The sequence below is a fragment of the Gekko japonicus genome, unplaced genomic scaffold (assembly GCF_001447785.1).
Source record: "Gekko japonicus isolate JY-2015 unplaced genomic scaffold, Gekko_japonicus_V1.1 scaffold98, whole genome shotgun sequence".
Lineage (NCBI taxonomy): Eukaryota > Metazoa > Chordata > Lepidosauria > Squamata > Gekkonidae > Gekko > Gekko japonicus.
Genome location: NW_015164668.1, coordinates 1,044,939 through 1,066,680, shown reverse-complemented (window position 1 = coordinate 1,066,680; position 21,742 = coordinate 1,044,939). Strand labels below are relative to the sequence as shown.

Genomic DNA, 21,742 nt, shown 5'->3' with positions numbered 1-21,742 from the left:
TTCTTCGCTACACAACCCGGAGGCAAACTGAGGCTGTGGGAGCCTACAATTTGCATTTTTGGGAGAAACAAGACACGTGACTCTCATCTTGTTTGTCTCAGCCTTTAATGGGAAGGGGGACTCACTGCCATGATTCCACATAGTCTGTACACAATCTAAGATCTGCAAGCAGCCAGGAAGCTTTGGACTGGCTTCTGACTCCCTTTCAGGGCTAGCTTTGGCCCATTGCCTGCTGTGCGGTCCCTGACAGGCCCCTCTGTCATTCTCTCCACAGTTCATGGCATCAAGTGGACATGCAGCAATGGGAACAGCAGTTCGGGGTTCTCAGTGGAGCAGCTGGTGCAGCAGATCCTGGACAGTCACCAGACCAAACCACAGCCTCGGACGCACAATTGCCTTTGCACTGGCAACTTGGGTGAGCAGCAAAACCTTTGGGGTCGGGCCGGAAAGCACCAAGGAGTTGGAATGAACTACATTATGTTGCTCTCAACGTTTCAAGACGTTGTAGAGTTCCACAGCACACTGAGTGTTGTGAAGGAGGATTTCTCCAGCTGGGGCTATTGGCCACGGCACCCTAAATGGAACCTTCAGGTATGGAGGCAGCATATTGTGCTTAGAAGAAAAACTACTGGGCTCAAGTTGATAGTGCTTCCCCTTAATCAGCAGCATGCGAAGTACTTCCTGTGCTTGCTCGGGGATAATTTAATCTGTTTGTAATCCAGTATCTTCTGGGGCTGAGAGCCGGCATTGCAAACAGATGCTGGGGCTGAGGCCCAGGAGTCTCTCTCTACATGTCAGATGCTGACGTTAACAACAGGGGACAGTCTGTCACCTCTGCTTGGGAGTCCCGCCCCCCAGTCATCTGATTGGCTGCAGTTGGAGACAGGATGCCTGATGAAATGGACATTATGGTCTGATCCGGCAAGATACCCCAGATGCCTTAACTCACTTCCACCGCCAGTCAGCAGGGCCTTCCCACACCAGCAACTTTTCCAGACCCTTACACAGCTGGCCAGTTTCTGCTTTCTGCTCTTCTTTGCTCCACAATGGGGATTCTGAAATCGCTTAATTGGCCCATATCCACCAAAATGCCCAAGGGTTAGCAAACTGTAAAGACCCAGCTGAGAATGCTCCTGGCACACTTGCTATTATCATGGCCTCCCAATGCAGCCCTCACAGGCCTGTAGCCAGGATTTTGTGGCTTGTGTGGCAAAAAAATTTCTGGTGGTGCTGAAGTTCTCAATGCAGAAAGAAAAGCCATTTAGCCAATAGAAAGCTGTTACCAGGATAGATCTCTAAATTGCAACCTGTCAACCACTTTAGATGACAGTTCTCAGCTGCTGCAAGTCAATCACTTCTGGCAGCCTAAGCAACAATTCTGATAATAAGCGTGCAGGTAGGGGTGATGACTTCTGTAGGCAAGAAAGCTAACACTTAGGCAGAAAAACTCTCTTAAAGGAGACCAGTTTCTTGACACAGAGTTAGAAGGAGTCCTAGAGGTCACCGACTCCAACCCTAATTGCTCAGTACGGGAATTAGTCAACTACAGCACCCCACTCTGCTTAAAGGAGCGCATGTCTTTAAAAATGTTTTTAAATGACTGAAAAAAGCATTTACAGGAGAAATTCTTGTGGGGCTGTGCCTTTAAGAAAGGGGCAGAGCCCCCCAAAGCCCCACTGTAGCTATGGGCCTGAGCCCCCATGACCCAGTTTAGACAGCCAGCTCACCCTGTAGGGAAGTTTTTTCCTGGACTGTAACACTGCAGACTACAGATGGGCCATTGTTTGCAGGAACGTTTGTCCCATTTTTTGGGGGGGGGGGGGACACAATCCTCCTGGCTTCTAGTATTCTATGTGCAGAGATGTTTTTCCATGAGGGAGTGTTCCATCTTGTCTGCAGTACAGCTGAAGAACACTTTCATCATGTGTTTGGACCATTGCCATGTTGCAGAGGCTGCAATGAGGGGGAAATCCATGATGGAGGGTCTGTCAGGTGCTATGGGGCTTGCCGTAGGAGCTCAGCAGGTTGGATGCCTTGTTCAGAGGCATGTGTTGGAGGTGAGAAATGTTCAAGCCTGAACACATAACCTGTGGGTCAAACCCCTCCTGATCCTGGGACTTAGGCAATTTTTTTATTTAAAATATCTGCCCCCAACCCAAAAAAGAGATCCAGCATAATTTGCAAACATACATGCACCAGCATAATAACAGATAGGAGCAAACTGAATGACCCTTGATTAGGTACGTAAACCCCAGGGAGGGGCCATGACTCAGTGACAGAACATCTGGCAGAAGGTCCCAGGTTCAGTCCCCAGCACCTCCAGTTAAGAAGTTCAGGGCCTTGATCGAGGACCCTGGAGAGCTGCTGCCAGTCAGAGTAGACAATTGACCTTGACTTAGTATAAGGATGCTTCATGTGTTCATAACTGTTTGCCACACCAGATTAATCCCCAAAATGGAATGGAACAGAATATCAACAGTCCATCACAATTACAGGCAAATTCAGCAACAGAGCCTTTGAAAAAGAATCCCAAATCACAGCTTTCAATTGAAGTCCAAAGCCCCCTGCATTCCCACTCCTCAAAGCCTCTTGAGCACTTCCCTAACCTTTACTCCCAGGAGCTGTGGCTTTAGCTTGGCCTTCTGCTGGGGCTGCAGAAATCCACCCTGACATTCTCCAGTTGCTTGCAGGTAACTCTGCCCTCTCTGGAGCCAGATCCTGTCAGTCACCAGATCTGGGCACTTTCCAGGGTCAATGGGATGAGAACATGGCTCTCACCTAGCTGAAAATCAGACACAGATGTATTCTCCCCCCACACCAGCTCCCTGAGATCTCATATCGCAGGCCCATTTTTTAGCTTTTCTAGGCAGTGAGGTCAGTTCAAAAGATGTTGCTTGTTATCCACCAGACACTCTTTGAGGAATAAAGTGCCTCCATGGCCTCCAAGTCCTGATGGCCAGAGAGGTAGCAGGAGTGTGGCAACAAATAAGGCAGACTGGATGGAATTTGCAGACCAGCCTGAAAGCCAAGCAAAGGCTCCTGGGGTTGTAGGACAGGGTGCAAAGCAGGCAAGCATGTATGGAGAGGTAGCCGGGGTTGCTAGATCTGTCTTGGGAAATTCCTAGAGATTTGGGGGCAGTGCCTTGAGATTGCAGGCTCTGGGGAGGTGAAGGATCTCAGCATTTTCAGGAATATAATGCCGTAAAGTCCACTCTCTAAAGTGGCCATTTCTTATGGGGAAACTGATCTGTGTAGTCTGGAGATCAGCTGTAATTCTGGGAGATGCCCCACCTGGAGGTTGGCAGTCCTGGAGGTAGCCTGGTGTATTCCCCTCGTAAGAAGGAAGAAAGACTGCAAAGGAATCTGAAGAAGGATAAGACATTGCTGAGCTCAGTTTGTTCCATTGTTGTAAAAGATTGCTTCCTTCCTTTCTTGTGCATGTCCTGATTCACAACCATGGGGTGGGGCATGTGCAGGGCTATTTTTGGGCAGGAACGCACAGGAACGGAGTTCCGGCTGGCTCCCGAGTTGGCCACACCCAGCAGGAACTCATTAGCATAATAGGCCACACCCAACAGCAGAAACTCATTAGAATTGGCTACATTAGGGGTGTGTGGCCTAACATGCAAAGTAGTTCCTGCTACAAAAAAAACCCTCTGGGTTTTGACAACAAGGTCAACAGAATAAGAAGCAAAAGGTGGGTAGCTGGATGACCACACTTCTGGTAACATGGGGGTGTGGCCTAATATGCTAATGAGTGGTGCTGTCAAGGGTGTGGCCTAATATGCTAATGAGTGTCTGCTGTTGGGTGTAGCCTAATATGCTAATGAGTTCCTGCTGGGCTTTTTCTACAAAAAAAGCCCTGGGCATGTGTGATTCTGTTTAGTACAGATAAGGTTAACTCACGTTAGAAAGTTGGCTGCAAGACCCCCTATAGCAACAATCAGATGCTTAAGAATACTCTTTATTGCTCTTTATCACTCAGCCTAGACTCTGTGTGGTTTGTATGTCCGCAGAACTCTTTTCTTTTTAAAAGTAAAATTTCTAGTCTTCAAGGTTGTGTGCAGAAAAGTTTGAAATGGCAGCAAGGAGACCTCAGGCAGTGCTTCCAATGCTTAGAGGGTAGAGCTCATGAGCCCTTCATAGATTAGCCCCATTGCTTTTGTCTTCATCTCCCATGGCTGCCCCTTTTCTGCTCTCTCCAGAACTTCAAAACATTCGCTAAACATTCCTGAAAAAACACAAAATGCTCTACATCTTACAATGGCACTACAGATAAGATTAGAATTTAAACATCCAATCCATATACAAAAGAACCTCCTCAGGAAAGCTCCTCCATTAGCATGTCACAGCCTGGGGAACTCCTACAAGATAATGACTCAGCCCTACCCCATCTTCCTGAGTAGATATAAATTACCTGCCTACCGTTTTTCTTCTCACCTTGACACAGAGAGTACTCCATCTTTCTGTGTTATACCTCTGAGGATGCCAGTCACAGCTGCTGGTGAAACATCAGGCCCTACAATGCCAAGATCATGGCCATACAGCCTGGAAAATCTACAACAACTAATGAACTCCGGCCGTGAAAGCCTTCGACACCATTTACTAAACAAATTATGCAGAATAAATAAACATACACTTATTTCAGAGATCTCCATCATTCTTCATGATCTTTGTCCAGACATAGTATGGGTTCTGCATCTGGGCTGAACATCCTGTGGAAACTTCTAGAGCTAAGCTTGGTGCCAAGCTCAGTCTCCCTTGAGGAGCAGGATACAGCAGTTCATGCCGAGGGGCAGAGCTGTGCTTCCCACTCAGTTGTCAGGCCTGAAACTGGATCGAAAGGGTCTGGGGTGAATTGCGAGAGATGTCAGTCTTCGGGGATCCATGTCCTTACCTCCAGGATCTGTGGACATTTAGGGAGGGAAGACAATTTAGATGTGGGCCATAGTGCTGGGGCAAAAGGCTTAACTCTTAGCCACCAAGGGTGCTTTATGCCCTGTTAGTGAAAAAAGGCAGGCATAGTACATGTACCTGCCTTTTTTCCCTTCTGAGGGTTTAAACAGCCCCATGGGAGGGGCGAAATTTCTGATCAGGGAAAATGTATAGGAGCAAAGAACACACACCCCCACCCCACACACCAGCTTATTATAGCTGGGTTTTTTTGCATCTAATTTACATTTATGGGGATCCAGAGCATCAGTGTGCCGTTTGGCCCTTACTCTCCAAATGGGAGGTGGATGCACCGTGCCTCCATTGTACATGCCTTATAAATGCATGCACATGAACACTAGTGTTCTTGCATGTGTATTTATAGGCATGTATAGATTTGAGCTGTGAGAGGATCTGGTCAGACAGTTCTTTAAAAAAAAAAAAAAGCCTTTAACCAAAATCCTAAACACCTTTGTGGCTTTTACATGCAGTCATAGAGTTGATTAAAGCAGCAGACGGCAGACAGTGGAGAGCAGCTAGAAGCTCTCGGGGGAACGATTGGGCAGCAATCTTTGGGAAGAGAATTAGGGTATATTATTATTTTATCTGTGAAACGTTAGATGGTACAGTGGGCACACACACCCCAATTTCATTCATAACCTTATGCTCCCCATCCTCAGGTTGTATTCCTTGTAACTGTTTTTGTTGCCATACCTGGAAACTGCATGGCTTCTCCCTAAAAGAGTCTTCATTAAACCATTTTTCTATCTTGCATGAAATCTAGCATTTTGAAAGCTGCATTAGGGGTAAATGTAAAAAAAAATCATAGCCAGCTCTGTTAGTTTATTAGAGAATAAATCCCAACAATACCTTTATTAGGACAGATCAAAATTAACAAAACTATAAGCAGACTTTGAAGATGCACAGAAATCCAGGCTGGATATTAAATACAAAAGGAAACTAAAGGTATTTCTTGGAGAGTATATACAGGAAGCCCCTTCTGTATTTGGGCTGAATCTCAAAATGGCAAAACTGACCAATCAGATTAGACTGCCTGGGCAATAGATCTCAGGACGCACCAGTGCATACTGGGACAAAGAAGCCAGAGCCATTCTTCCTTGGAAACATAAATACCAGCCATCACCATGTCTTTCTGGCACTATTTGTCCTGGGTCCGTTGTAGTGTAGATAACAGAAGTTAAGAAAGACATGGTGGTCATTACGTTTGTGAAACTAGAGGCTGGAGTATTTGAAATGCCATGGGGCAGACAGGATGGATCCGACTGGAATAAATGTATAAAGCAGGCATCGTTTCATAGAAAAAGAGCTAGGGGAACTCATTAGCATAACTCATTAGCATATGCCACACCCCCTGACATCACCGGAAGTGTGTCATAAGGCAACACCCCCTGACATCACCGGAAGTCGTTGCAGTAGTACAGACTCGAGGTGACTGTCGCATGGATCACTGTAGCTAGGTAATTGGGGTCAAGGAAAGGATCCAACTGCCGTATCAGCCGAAGATGATAAAAGGCCGATCTGGCAGTGGCTGCCACCTGGGCCTCCATTGTTAAGGAGGGATCCAGGAGCACTCCCAAACTCCTAACCTCCGAAGCTGGCACCAAAGGTGCCCCATCGAAGGCCGGGAGTGGGAGCCCTAGCCCTGATCCGGTCTGACCCAGGCACAGGACCTCCGTCTTCGCCAGGTTTAACTTCAGCCTGCTCAGCCTGAGCCATCCAGCTGCAGCTTGTAAAGCCCGGTGCAGATCTTCTGGGTCAGAGTCCGACCGGCCGCCCAACATCAAATAGAGCTGGGTGTCATCTGCATATTGATGACACCCCAGCCCAAACCTCCAGACAATCTGGGCGAGGGGGCGCATATATATGTTAAACAGCATCGGGGAAAGGACAGCCCCCTGAGGCACCCCACACTCAAGCGGATGCCTCTGGGACTGTCGCTCCCCTAGCACTACCCTCTGTCCCCAACCTTGGAGAAACGAGGCGAGCCATTGAAGGGCAAGCCCCCTGATCCCCACGTCGGCGAGGCGGTGGGCCAGCAGCTGGTGGTCGACCGTATCAAATGCGGCCGACAGATCTAATAACAACAGTGCCGCCACGCCGCCTCGATCCAGATGTCTGCGGAGAACGAGTAGCAGAGAATGCTATACTTTGGCAAAATATTAGATTGAAACATCTCTGGCTGCAACACAATAGAGAACAATGGGAAAGGAAGCACACAGGTTTCACTTGGCAAGGACAGAAGGCTAGACACACCATGTGCATATCCAGTCTGACCTATCTAGAGGCCTCATACTGCCTGTCAATTGCAGGAGTAAATATGGCAGCCTGAAGGGGGGTGTTCTTGGGGTTGCAGTTCAAGCCCTTTAGCCCTCAGCAGCTTGATTTCTAAACATGTTGTGGGTTTCCTCTAACTCTGTTTACAGCCATGCCTAAAATTACCAATCTGCTTTGACCCAGGTTGTTTACCTTATTGGGATCAGTGGCACAGGCAAACAGCAATGCAATCTTGGGCTGGTTTTGTGTTCCAATTAATGAACCTAGGTTTGTTTTCCTCTCTGGGACAGGCGCAGGTAGCAGCGTGCACCACAAATGCAATAGTGCCAAACACCGCATCATATCACCAAAGGTTGAACCGAGGTCAGGCGGGTACAGCGCCCACTCCGAGGTGCAGAACAATGACGTCTCCGAAGGCAAGAACGAGCACAGCCACGGCAAGTCCTCCAGCAGGGAGAAGAGGAACGGCAAAGTGGCAAAGCCGGTGCTTCTCCACCAGAACAGTACGGAGGTCTCCTCGACCAATCAGGTTGAAGTTCCTGACACTACCCAGAATTCTCCTGTGTCCATCAGCAGCGGCCTGAACAGTGATCCAGATGTGGCAGACAGTCCAGCAGTCACCGGGGTCTCCAGCATGGCCGTGGCCTCAGTGATGGGCAACTTGTCACAGAGCGCCACGGTCTTCATGTCGGATGTTACCAGCGAGGGTGTCTACACCATGTCGCCCACCACTGGCCCAAATCAGCACCTCCTCGCCTCAGACACTGCTGCACAAGGACTGGTACTGGCTGTGAGTTCAGACGGCCACAAGTTTGCCTTCCCAACGGCCAGCAGCTCGGAGGGTCTTTCCATGTTGCCTGCCAGTGTCTCTGAAGAGCTGGTGCTCTCTACGACGCTCGACAGCAGCAGGAAGATCCCAGAAACCACCATGAATTTTGACCCGGACTGCTTCCTTAACAATCCCAAGCAGGGACAGACGTACGGAGGAGGGGGGCCCAAAGGAGACACCAACATCAGGCAGTCGCCCACGACGGAACGCGGGTTCAACTTCAGCACGGCCCTCACCAAGGAGATTAAAACCGAGGACACATCCTTTGAGCAACAGATGTCCAAAGAGGCCTTCTCTTCCTCTTCGTCGTCCAATTCGCTCACCCTCACAACCGGTTCCAGTTTGCTTCCTTCCGGAGGAGGCCTGAGCCCAAGCACCACCTTGGAGCAAATGGACTTTAGTGCGATTGACTCCAACAAGGATTACTCCTCCAATTTCAATCAGGCCGTCCAGAGTCCCCACGTCCATCAGACCCCTTCCCCTAGCTTCTTCCTACAAGACACAAGCAAACCTCTCCCCCTAGAGCAAAACACCCACAGCAACTTGAGCGACACGAGCGGTTCCTTCGTCAACCCTCTCGGGCTCTCCAATGTGAAGACAGAGGCCTCCTCCCAAAACACCTCCAACTGCAATGGCACAGTGGAGGCCCGGATCGAGTCCACCTCTTCGCTTCAGCTCATGCAGTTCCAGGCAAACTTTCAGACCATGGCGGCGGAAGGGGAAGTTCCCATGGAGACCTCACCGCAGGCGGAAGGGAATGAGAATCTGCTGAAATCAGGGGACCTCCAGACCTGCAGCACAGAGCACTATATGCAGCCTGAAGCCAACGGCACCTTGAGAAACGGGAGCAACCTGCCCATTCTCCAAGGGAACATGGTGCAAGGCCTCTACCCTGTCGCCCACCCGAGCTTAAACAACACCTCCAACATGGAGCTGAGCTTGGACCACTTCGACATCTCCTTTAGCAACCAGTTTTCCGACCTTATTAATGATTTCATCTCGGTGGAAGGTGGGAGCAACACCATTTACGGGCACCAGCTGGTATCGGGGGAGAGCGCTGGGCTGTCGCAGCAGGAAGACGGGAACCGGGCTTCCTACAGCCAGGCGGAGATGTGCATTCCGTGCTGCAGCCCCCAGCAAGCCAACCTGCATCTCAGCAGCACAGAGAATGGGGCCAGTGCCATGGCGTACATGCATGTGACAGAGGTGGTGTCAGCGGCCGCCACGCAAGGCACACTCGGGATGCTCCAGCAGAGCGGGCGCCTCTTCATGGTGACAGATTACTCGCCAGAGTGGTCTTACCCTGAGGTGAGCTCCGGGGCCGGTTTGGCTTTTTAATCCTCACAGGGTTTTTACCTCCAGGAGCCTTTTCCCTTGGGAGAAACATAATGAGATATCTAAACTTCTGCTAACCCATTGGCCTGTCAGCATATGCTAAGGTCCCAATACTGTGTTCATCTCTGACACAGCGATACATGCAGCAGAAAGCCAGTCATCTGCATCTTCCTACAGAGTGGCAAGGAAGACCCTCCCACTCGCCCGTCTTCTCTGGTGTTTTATCAGCTTGGGGGGGGTGAGCACCGTAGGATCCTCCTCACTGCCTGCCAGGGCAAAGCAAGTGAAATGGGAAGACAGGCAGGCAGACTGGGTGACCAAAGGGAGGAGGAGGGCTCCACCTCTGCCCAGAGCATCTTCATTTGTTCCAGAGAAGATGGGCAGGGGACCAAAGAACACAGGAGAGGGGTCTCCTTCCATAGAGTGTTCCAGTCTTTCTGAAATACTGTGTGAAGCAGTGTTAGGGGGAATTTGATCAAGGCTTACTAAACCTGCATGCATTCACAAGATCTCCACTCCTGAGCCCCTTCATCCATACAGCTCTCTGTCTCCCATGCTGGTCAGATCCTCGTAGCACTGAGGGAAGTATGCCAGCCTGAGGGAGCGCTGGCTGTAGGACCGTGTGCAACACTCCGTATCCTTGCAGGTTTTGTCTCACTGGTTTTCTGGACCAGCGAAGGACAATTGTTCTTCCAGTATCCCCCTCCATGACAGTGGAAGCATCTCTTCAGTTCCCACTCCTTTTGAGCAGCAGGTTTGGAGCTCAGAGGGCCGGCGCGGGAAGAGTTGTGTTGCCCAGCCCAGCCTTCCCTCTCTGCGAACTATTTTGAGAACATCTTTCTGTCTTTTTGCCACATGGGGGCAGCAGAGCAGCAGCAAATGCAACTAAGGCTCTGGTCCTGAGACTTCACATCCTTTGCTAATGCATTTTTCTGTTCAGCAGAATGCCAAGGGAACACACCAAGCCTTTTTGTTCAGTGATGAGAGAAACAGACACACACTCCCCCCAAACCCTGTATTTACAACTTGGGTAGCAAAACCTCTCTGAAATCATTCTTATTGTCTGGTTGCAGCCTCAGACAATCAAACAATTTCCTACTCTGGGAGTCAAAGTAGACTTTAGGGGCGAGACAGAGCTAAGAATCTCCTGGCGTCTTTTTATAGAACTGAAATAATCCTTGGGAGGCTACACATTTGAGTGGAGTAGCTAGGGTGGGGAGGGGGATGCTTTACTATTTCCCTTGAGCCATTTGTTAACCCAGAATCAGTCTCTGCTTTTCCACTATAGGAATAAATTAATATAATCAGTAGACACTAGTGTCTTTTCTCCACAGTTGGAAAAGTATTGGATGGAATGGATTTTTTAAAAAGAAAAACAGCCAAAGGGGAAATAGTTCTTTCCGATTCCCCACACTGTGCTTTCCGTGGCTGTTTTTCATATTTTAAAAAATGGAAGTGGGAGCCACATAAGCCTGTTGCAGTAAAAATAGAAAGGGGTCTTGTGACACCCTTTAAAGACAAACAGATTTGTGGAAGCAAATGAGCTGTTATCCTCCTTGTGAAACCCCCTTCCCCTTTTCTGAAGGGACAATTGAGGAAGCTGGCTTTTCTCTCTTTCCATTTTCCCCCCATCAAAGTTGCCCTTTTCTTATTGATTACTAGTTGTTTCCAGCTCTCCTTAACCATCTTAAGTCTGGTTAAAGTATGTTCTGATCTCTTCAGTCTAAACCCTTTCCTAGTTGCTGCTACAACTTTTATAATCACTGTTTATTGGAGTCAACATGGATGGTTTTTGATACTGCTGTTTGGGGTGTGGTTTTTAAAACTGTTTAATTTTGAAATATTTAAATAAGATACTATGAGGTAATCATCTGATCAATAACTGACAATTTCTGCTGTCCCAATTTTTCAGATGGACAACTGAGGTGAACAGCCCCTTGCCCAAGGCAGAGAGTAAATTGAACATTCAACCCAGATCTGACAGATCTAAACTCACCCTGATAATCTTCAGGAGATTGACAGAAATGAGACGACTGGTACCAGATATGGTCACCATCAATATTCTCCCCCACTGAATAGTATAAAGACAATAACACACTGTCTGTGATTTCCAGTTCCCATTTGCAGATCTAGACAGGGAAGTCTCTCTCTGTCTTTCTTTTTCCAGCATGATCTGCCCAATTTCCCTGGCATTGGTTATCCCAGATTCAATTTTGGGATCATCCTGCTTTGCTGGGAGCCCCTCTGATGGGTTTCTCTCTTTTTCCCTACATTTTATATTAAGCTTGCAGGGCAGGAGAGCCTCTGATGTGCCCGGTCCAGTTGCCTGTGCAACCCCTCACATTCGCCTTTGCAACCTGACACCATCTGCTCTCTTTCCTTGCAGGGGGGCGTGAAGGTGCTTATCACAGGCCCATGGCAGGAAGCCAGCAATAACTACAGCTGTCTGTTTGATCAGATCTCTGTGCCTGCTTCCTTAATACAGCCAGGGGTGCTGCGCTGTTACTGCCCAGGTGAGGAATTCTCATGCATTTGTGTGCTCATTAAAAAAAAAAAAAAACCTCTGACAAGCTTCCTGTATATTTCTGAGTTTCAGTCAGATGTGTGTATGTGTGGGGATTCCTTTGCAGCTTTGTAATCCTTGCTTGTGAACATAAAGAATTGCTTTGCTGGATCAGATTTAGCTCATCATCTGGTTTCGAAGCGCCACCAGCCACATACCTGGGAAACAAATGAGCCTTCTTGTCATTAGTCTCCAGCATCTGATACACTAAGCTATACTGCTTTTGATTATGGAGGTATTGGTTTAACAGTCATGGCTATAGTCCTTATAACACAAATCAGAGCAATCTGATGCATGATGCTTCTAAGGAAGAAGGCTATTGCCTGCAAAAATTCATGCCTGCCAATTAGTGAGAGTTTCGTCGCTATTTTTTTACATGGGATTCTCAATTGAAGACATCTCTGTTGTCTTAAATGCACCAAGCTCAAGAGGGAAGAGATTCAAGCTATGTGAAGCTGCTCCAGTGAAAACTGATGGAATTTACTGCTGGAGGATGGGACCACAGCCTTTGCCTTTGGAGGATGCCACTGCAAGGATGGCTAGACAGAATCTCCATGTTCAGAGGCAGTATGCATCTGAATATCCAGTGCTGGAGGTGAACATGAGATGGCTGTCCCTACCGTGCCCTGCTTAGGATACCACCACCTCCTTCCCCAGAAGGCATGTGGTTGACTGCTGTTGGAGACAGATTTGGTGGACCTTAGTGTCATCCAGTGAGCATCCTCTTACATTCTTATGGTGTCTTGCCAGTTTGGTGTAGTGGTTAGGAGGTCGGACTCTAATCTGGGAGAACCGGGTTTGATTCCCCACTCCTCCACATGCAGCTGCTGGTGTGACCTTGGGTGAGTTACAAGTTATTTCAGAGCTACCTACCTCACAGGGTGTCTGTTGTGGGGCGGGGAAAGGAGATTGTAAGCTGCCATCTGAGACTCCTTCAGGTAGCGAAGGGTGGGGTATAAATCTAATCTCCTCCTTCCTCTTCCTCCTGTCTGTTTCACCTAAATGAGGGGATGTTTATAAGAACAACAAGCAGGAGAATGATTTGGGTTTCTGTAGTGAGATTTCTGTGTCAAACATGAACATGTAAACAGGTCCCTAGTGTCAGGGTTCCACGATACTTCTTGGTGCCACAAATTTAGATGCCACCGTCTCTGCATTCAGGCAAGGAACATACTATTGCCCACCAGATGCACACTGCCTCTAATGCCATCTCAGAGCAAATGAGGGAATACATTGAACTCACCACTGCACTTTCCATTCAGAAAACAGTCTTGCTGGCAGGTGATCAATGGAAGGTTCCTGAGCCACCAATGTTAAGTTAGACTTGCTTGGAAAATGCTCCCCCCCCTTTAATTCACCACGCTTCCCTTGTTTTTCAGCTCATGACACCGGGCTAGTCACTCTGCAAGTTGCCTTCAACAACCAGATCATCTCCAATTCGGTGGTCTTTGAGTACAAAGCGAGGGCATTGCCGACGCTGCCTTCCTCCCAGCACGACTGGCTGTCCCTGGATGGTAAGAAGGGCAAACGGCATTCCCACACAGCAGTGGTGTGTGTGTGTGTGTGTGTGTGTGTGTGTGAGGAAGTGCTTGCTTACTGCTGGCATCCATCCACGTGTCCGTGCAAATCCCCAAAAGAACAGGAAACGGTTGCCAAGAGTTCTGTCTCGAAAAGATGCTCTAGTGAGCAAAGCCCAGTTGGCTTTGGAATTGCGTTTTTTGTAGGACAATGTTTAATGCATGTGATTACTGCAGCATTAAAATCGTTTGGCATGAACAAAAATGAGCCATCATGGGTCAAAGAACAGAAGCAGAATTTACATATCCTCACTTTCTCAGAGGAGCCCCTCCATATGTTCAGCTGCCAGTGATCAAGTGAAATGTTTGCAAACATGCACAGATCTCAGATGTGAGGGTCAAAAAAGACGCCGGCACTGTGATTGGATCTCCCTAATGTTTATAAAACAGCTAACAGCAGGTGAACAGGGCCTAAGGCATGGTGGAAGGAGGGGTTTAACCCTTCCCCCCTGAATGGTTTTGGCTGCTGAAGCTGACCTCCTTCTGCAGTAGTTAACCTTGGAAGGAAGGAAAGACGTTCCAAGAGAGGGTGGCTAATACAGGTGGCGGTTCAATTAGCAAAACTGTTAAAGAAATCTGTCACATCTGATACGAATTAGGGGACCCCCATATAACACATAAAAGGGAGGAGAGGAGAATGATATAAACCACTTTGGGTCCCCATCGGGGAGAAAGGTGGGGTATGAATTAAATACATAAATAAAATGCCTTTTTTAAATGACGGGAAGAAACCATCACAGACCTTACGGTGTCATTCCCATTTTGGCCCTAACGTTTCATGCCACAAGTGAATGTTGTTAGTACAGCTGGAATGTAGAAGAGAGCCCTTTACCGACAAATGGTAAAAATAATGTTGGTTAGACGTTACGTAACAGACCAGTTGGAGCTGCAGTGGCTCAAGTGATTAAGACGCTGAACTGCAGGCTGTGGAAGGTCAGTAGTTCAGCAGTTCGAGACCCGGGTGCCGCAAGACGGAGTGAGCTCCCGTCTCTAGTTCCACCTCCTGCCAACCTAGCAGTTCGAAAGCAAGAAATTGCAAGTAGATAAATAGGTACCACTTCGGTGGGAAGGTAACAGCGTTCCATGCGCCTTGGTGTTTAGTCATGCCGGCCACATGACCACGGAAACGTCTTCGGACAGCGCTGGCTCTTCGGCTTTGAAACGGAGATGAGCACCGCAACCCTAGATTCGACTGGCTTTCGAGCAAGGGAACCTTTACCTTTACTAACAGACCAGTTACGTAACATACTAAAGAGGCATATATAAAAAACATACTACATAAAACATACATATATAAAAACATACTAAAGAGGCATATATGGAAAACTCAAGATCTTGTGGTGCTGAGAAAATGCCTTTTCCTTCAAAAGTTAAGGTGCTTAATCTTGGTTAGAAACTGACTTGCGGTCACTGACCATTTCCAAAGAGATACACAGAAAGATCAATGCGCGATCCCCTTGATGGGTGGAGCAGCACCCGTGGAAGACTAGATTGCCACTGGGCCCATGAGACCCCCCCCATCCCCCACCCACGCCACCTCTGTGCTGTGCAGATCACCGTGCCCCCTCCCCTGGGCAGGACGGTAGAGGCATCCCCTCTCCCACTCTCCTCCCTGGAACTTAGGCTCTTAGTTACTCCCAGCTAGAAATTCACCAAGAGGCTGGGCAGCACCTCTAAGTGTTTTTCCCCATCCAGAAGAAGAGATCCTGATTCCCAAGGTGCAGTTGGCTCCTGGGCAGAACCCCTCCCCCTCCAGGATCCTTCAGGGGCCCAACCTGGAGATATGCTGCCAATACCTTCAGCAGCATCTTGAGAGGAAGAACCGAAACAGCAGACGCTCCTTTGACAAGGTTCACTTAAGGGGCTCTGTGACTCGATCTCCCACTTTTTTTAAAAGCAGCTGAGGGGGGAGCTAATTCAGATCCAGCCACAGAGCTGGAGGAGAAGAACCGGTCTCTCCCCCACTGCCTGATTCTAGCTGTCCTCCTCTCAACTAGTTAAGCCCAGATCTTTGAGGTATTAGGCCCTTGTGAACGGCACAAAAGCCATTAGAAAAAGGTGATGAGTGTGATAATATTTCTCCCCCCACCCACCCAACACACAGCAAGCTTGTATTGTGTTTCCCAAAGCACCACGGGCCATTAGCAGCAGAGGAGAGAGGGCAACAGAAAATGCCAGCCTACCCCAGAAACTCAGGCACAGCACAAAGGGATGGCAGCTTCACTGCGCCCCCCTTCCCCGCCTTTCAGCTTTGGAAGTAAACACATGTGCAGGACTGGTTGTGGAGTGTGCCTGTGCACAAAAGCATGAGAGAGAGGTGTGGTGACGGAGGGGGAGGAGGAGGGAGATTGCAGCTGTGAACAAAGTAGGGCATTGCTAACACAAACCACACACACAGAACCGGAACAGCTGCAATGCAGAAGCCTTGTAAGGGGGAAAGGGTGGAATAATTATGCCATTTTCTATGCCTCTGCTGCTGGCATGGGCTTTGTGCAAAAAGTGCAGCAAATGTCCCCGTTTGCTCTTTCTGGGCACATATAAGAAGGAAGCCCGAACTTTGGGATGCTTATTTGTGAGTAGATCTGCTGGTGGCCAGGAGGGGATTTGCCCTCCCTTTTGAATACACGTGTCTCCCAGATGGACGTCCCCTTGACACAGTTGCCACGGCCGATCTGCTGACTGAGAAGGTTCCAGTTCAAGTGGGGCTGAAAGCAGCGGGGGGGGGGATCAGCAGCAGAGCAGGAAGAACCATTCAGCACCAGCAGATTGTCCCGTTCCCTTGTTCATCAATATAAGTTTAGCATCATGGCAGGAGGTGTGAATTTTCTGTTGCAGGCATCTTGTCCCTGCCAACTCTACTCACAAGTAAGGAGTGCAGGAGCCCAGCCAACCACTGCCAAAGTTGCCAAGTGCCAATTTCCACTTCCCTCAACAGTGCTTCCCCCGTCCTGTTCTCCGTTCAGACACCATTCAGTGAGGAGCTAGTGGTCAGAAGAGAAACAGAGCTTCATTCTAGCTGAGCAGGCTCTCGGGGTTGGCCCTGGTTAGTATTTGGAAGGGAGATCCCCAAAGAAATCCAGGGCTGCTATGCAGAGGCAGGCAACAGCAAACCACCTCTGTTAGTCTCTTGCCTTGAAAACCCTACGAGGGTTCCCATAAATTGACTGTGACTTGATGGCACTTTACACACACACAGGCTCTTGGGGGCAGCGCAGGGCACAGTGGGCCTTTGCAATGTCACTGTTGACATCCATGGTGGTCCTGCCCGGTAACGGTTTTGTGCCACTTGAGCCGTTGTGGCTCTCCCACAAAGGAGAACGGGAACTGTAGTGTGCCGAGGGTGCTCAGAATTCAGTTGCTAGCCCTTCCCAGCACAACTGCAGTTCCCAGAAATATCTGAGGAAGCTGCCAAAACTGAGGTGCAAACTCATGTGAGAATATAGATCACGATGAATTCCTATAGGGCGGGATGGGAAAGATTTTTAGACACAGCAGTCAGGAAGGAGTAGAAAAGTGTTGACCCCTCCCCATGTTTCCTTAAGGCTAATTCCCACAACAAAAGCCATGTGATACTTTTTATTAAAACCAACCAAAATGATACAAGAGTGTGCAAGCTTGCAGATTCTCTAGAACTTTTGATCAAGCTGCATGTTAAAACAAAAGGGGGGGTATTTGAGGCCATGATTCTGAGGCCTTGTGTTCTACACAGGCTGCCGATGGAGGGCCTCAGGCTCGAACCATTTTCCCATCCCTCTTTGTTTGCTTTTTGATGAAAAGTTCTGGAGGACTTGAAAGTTTGCAGGGTTTTGTGTTCTTTTCGGTTGGCCTGAACAAAAAGGCATCATGTGGCTTTTGTTTCTGGGCTTTCCCCTTTGACCAATGCAGCTACCTGGAGCCATTTGGACAGGAGAGGCCAGAAGATGGGAAAGTTGATCATTGCAGTGGCAACCATTGAGGCAGCTGGTTCACTCCTTTGCCTAGATGAGGAGGGAAAGGAGGAGCAGAAGTTACTTGTTTTCTCCTCTCTAGCCCCATTGGTGGACCTCCTGATGGCACCTGGTATTTTTGGCCACTGTGACAGTGTTGGACTGGATGAGCCATTGGCCTGATCCAACATTGGCTTCGCTGATGTTCTTCTTTAGATAGTTTTGGATCTTCCATTTGAACGGGACGATGGAACTAGCTATTCGTTTGTCCCTACTGCACTGAGGGATGAGGAACTTGATGGATCCTTACGACTTTCCTCCCTGACTGGGGAGACACAGCTAGACAGCTGGCACTTCTGTGATTTGCCCTTGATTTGGCCACACATACCCCAGCCAGGGGTCCCATTCCTGAATCATGGGACCTAAGTGCCTCATATATGGATATGGCTATGTGCTCTGCACCTTCCCCCCCCCCCCCAATTCAAATTGCTTTGCAACCTAATTTAGGTAAGTGGCCAGAGGGGCATTCAAAATGTTTTTCATGTTTAACACAGAAGCGTGAATTACAGATGTGGGACATGCAGCATCACACATATGGAGTATAAACCCACTCAGCAGCTCAGGGAGACTTGCCTTACCCACATGCATTATGCACACAAGTCGCGTTTGAGTCCTAGCGCTTATGAGTTTTGAGAATGCCATGGTTTTCCAGAGGCCAATGCAAGAGACCCTTGTGAGTACAGTTGGGACATAAACTCTGTACCTAAAACCAGAAGGCAGGAACATTTTTGGTTCCTAGTTTCAGGTACCCAAAGATGAAAAATGAAATGCTTTTAGAAGGCTGATGTGGGGGGAAACTGGTGCTTCCATACAACCCTGGAACTCCAGTGATGCCGGAGCCACACAGCAATGGCAGTAGCTCTCACACCCCTGAGCTAATGATCATGTGCCCAAAGGGCTGGTGCAAGGAAATGAAGCTGAGGAGATGTGCTCCATCCACAGGAGTTGATGATACACTTTTCTCTTAGCAAGAGAGGTTTGCTGTGACTTCAGTTCCCAGACAGAGCAAGGGACAGACTTAGAAGCCACCTGTTGCCAAACCATGACATTGGATGGGATTAGCTTTCCTGGCCCATTTCAATTATTTGGAGGGGGGGTGTAGGGGGAGGGGAGTTGTAACTTTCTCTGCCAATATCTGCGAAGACTGTCTTTCATAACGTTACCGGGTGTGAGACCCATTTTCTTCTGGGGATGGCTGAGTTGCCAGGGAGTGGCTTTTGCAAGAGAACAAAGCAAGCCACAGCAAAGATAAAAGTGGCCTAGCTTCCCTAAAGCTGGGAAAATGCAGGAAGGAAGGGTGTCTTCCTGGAACGGGGGTGTACAGAACCTTCCATTCCTGAAGAAGCAGGTCCAAAGAGGAAGCAACTAATTATAAAGTCATGGCCGGAAAGTAGTCTGCACTCCGGGTCCTGCACCGATGGCGGCTAGAGCCTTGCAACAGGCCAAGGGCTTTTGCGCTGTCCCGCGGGTTTACTCGGGAGTAAGTCTCCTGAAGTTCGTTCGAACAATCCGTCGCAGGCGTGGCGTGGGACATATGCTGGAGGCAGGTCTGCGGGGAGAGACTAGAGCGGCACAGAACGGGGGGGGGGAAGCCTCCCGCCCAGCCGATCTTTGTCATAATGCGGAGCGCCCCCCTCTCCCGACGGCTGCATTGCGGGCACACGGCGGCGGCGGCGGCAGAACTGTTTCCCTCCGTGAACCGACCGCTCTCCGACGGTGGCGGCCGCCGCTGTTTCTTCGGAGCAAGGACCAGCGCGTCGGTGCGTCCGGCAACACCGCAGCCTCCGAGCGTAGAGGGGCGGCATCGCTTGGACGGGGCCGGGCTGGGTCTGGCCGGGCATGGCCCCGGCTTTGGCGCAGCCGAGCTCGGAGACGGGAGCGACGGCTGCTACAGGCAAGGAGGGCCTAGGAGAAGCTGAGGAAGGGAGCCGGGGGGGGGGGGTTAGGAGCCCGGCCCCGGGGGGGGGGGGTTAGGAGCCCGGCCCCGTGCGGAGAGCCCCCGGGCGACCGTCTCTCCGGCGTTGGGCAAGATTCTGGGCGCGCCTCTCCAGGCGAGCCCCAAAGCGCTGCGCTCGGCTCTGCTCCCCGCCGCGACTGCCCGGGCATGAGCTCACTCGGTGGCTCCTCATTGGCTCCGGCGGGCGTGTAAACAGTCCTCGTTCCCCAATGCTGGTGCGGGGGTGATGTCACTTTCCCGGCCAGGGATTGGCTGAGGAGGAAGCTGCCTGGATCTAGGCGCGAGCAGGAGAGGCAGAAGAGGGAGGTGGGGTGAGGGGGTTTTCGTTTGCTTGCTGGGTACACACGGTCTTCGGGTTTCTCTCTTGGGCTGCGGTCAGTGTGTGGGGCTCCATGGGGTTTGTTCCCAGGTAAGTGCACCTCGTGTCCTCCGACTCTTGAGCTGTCAGTACTTGTCCGGCCTGTTTCACACGTGCATGGAGGTTGTTTGCTTTCTTTTACACCTGATGACTGTCAGCTGGACTGAATGTGTGAACGGACTCCTTGTGACTAAGTATCGCGAGGAGATGGGGATGCTAACAGAGCTGTGACTGCCCATTCACACAGGATAGTAGTGGCTTGATCCTGCAGTCATCCAGTGATGAAGCTCTGGGGAGTGAACAGAGCCCTGTTACCATGGGTGAGAGGTGGAGGGGTGATTAACTCTTACTCTGCTTTGTGTTCCTTCTCTCTGCAACTTCCCCCTGCAGATTTCAGAGTATGAGAAAAAGTGTTTTGAATCCAGCCCCAGGCTGAGCAGTGGAAAAGGTGGTAAGAGCACACCTCCCTTACTGCTTCTCCACTGAAAAACTACCCTTTGGAAACATATGTCTTCTGGAAAGCAAATGAAATGATGATACTGGTGCTTTCTTAGGTGGGCTTGTACATATTAGACAAGTAGTTCCTAAGAGCACTTTACTTTGGGAGGTGGCAGGGTTCTATGTTCATTTAAGAAGTTTCTGTGGGCATTTTAAAATGTAAGGTGTTAATGCAACTAACCTGTCTGGACAGATTTATCCAAGTACTGGTCCCTGGTTTCATTTGTAAAGTGAACATGTGTTGACTCTTTCTTACAGATAGGCATGCACATGCACATGCAAGTTGTATGTGCATTCACTGTAACATGTAAACAGGGCTTCTCTCTTGTTTGTGTGCCTTGTGGGTGGTATTGAGACAGCAAAAGTGGAAGAAAGTCCCTTTGGAACTGAATGGTCTTTCCAGCAAGACCTCTTCATTTGTTCACATATTACATTCTATCGCACAATTAAAAATATTTGGGGAGAAAGCAAGCAGCCCATGTGCACGTGTGAATCGATTTTTTGCAAAACATGAAGCAGTACTCTACTTTTGCTACTTCTGAACAGGCAAATGCAATCCGTATAAAACTTTCACATCTCCTCAGACTCCATGCTTTGAGTGGAGTCAGTTGACACATTCACCTGTGCCATGGGTTTAAGGGGTGTATGTGTGAATTAGGTTGTACTTTTTAGGGTATTTCTGATGCCATGCAGTTGCTAATACTTTCACTGTTCTCCTTCTGTCCCATACACATGTGTGGGTCTTCCTGTGTCCAATGTTCATCATGGTACTCGGATCAGGTGATGTGAGAACAGGGGCGTCCATGGTTGGGAATGGACCAGGCAAACTAAAGTCAGGAATTAGAGGTGATAGAGGCATCATAAAGAGGATAGTTGGCACAGCAGAGCTACCAAGTGTCCAGGTAGCTAAGTTCCCCCCCCCCAGGGGGAGAAACAGAGGCTTTATTGGCTTCCAGTGGTGGGAGATGTGGCCTAAAGTCTGAATCAGGAGACATGTGCAAGGGGCGCGTGTGGGGGCATAGTGTGGTATTCATTGGATCTGAGACTTCTACATTTCACATTGTTTTTGTTGTTTTCCAAAGTGCTCAGTTTTAATAAGCTTTTTAGGTGAGTAACTTAGGTCATCATAGTCAATAATTTAAAGAACTCTGAGGATACAAAGAAACTCATGCTGTTTCTGCGTTCCCTACCCAACAAAATTATCCAGAGGAGAAATCCTATCATAGTTTGTTTTTTTTTCAAGTGTGTTCAGGTTGCCAACAGGTTACCAACCAGTGAAGCAAGGTTTGAAGATGGTTTCTGGGTTAAGCCTATGTTCAGTTCAAGCCTTGAACCAACAACTGTTTGATGTAGTACCAGATTGTGAGGGGCTCTACAGGAGGCTGTGTGCACAGAGCAGCTGTATCTGTTAC

The 21,742-nt window shown here is 49.1% G+C and overlaps 1 protein-coding gene across 1 annotated transcript in view; it reads left to right on the top strand.

Annotated features, from left to right (window-relative positions):
* The window catches only part of CAMTA1 (calmodulin binding transcription activator 1), an 890,421-nt gene that overhangs the window by 824,982 nt on the left and 43,697 nt on the right, over positions 1 to 21,742 (top strand). The window contains exons 7-10 of the mRNA XM_015409145.1: positions 275 to 415; positions 7,518 to 9,364; positions 11,778 to 11,904; positions 13,334 to 13,468. Coding sequence (XP_015264631.1) covers positions 275 to 415; positions 7,518 to 9,364; positions 11,778 to 11,904; positions 13,334 to 13,468 — 2,250 coding nt within the window. The remainder of the gene's footprint in view (positions 1 to 274; positions 416 to 7,517; positions 9,365 to 11,777; positions 11,905 to 13,333; positions 13,469 to 21,742) is intronic.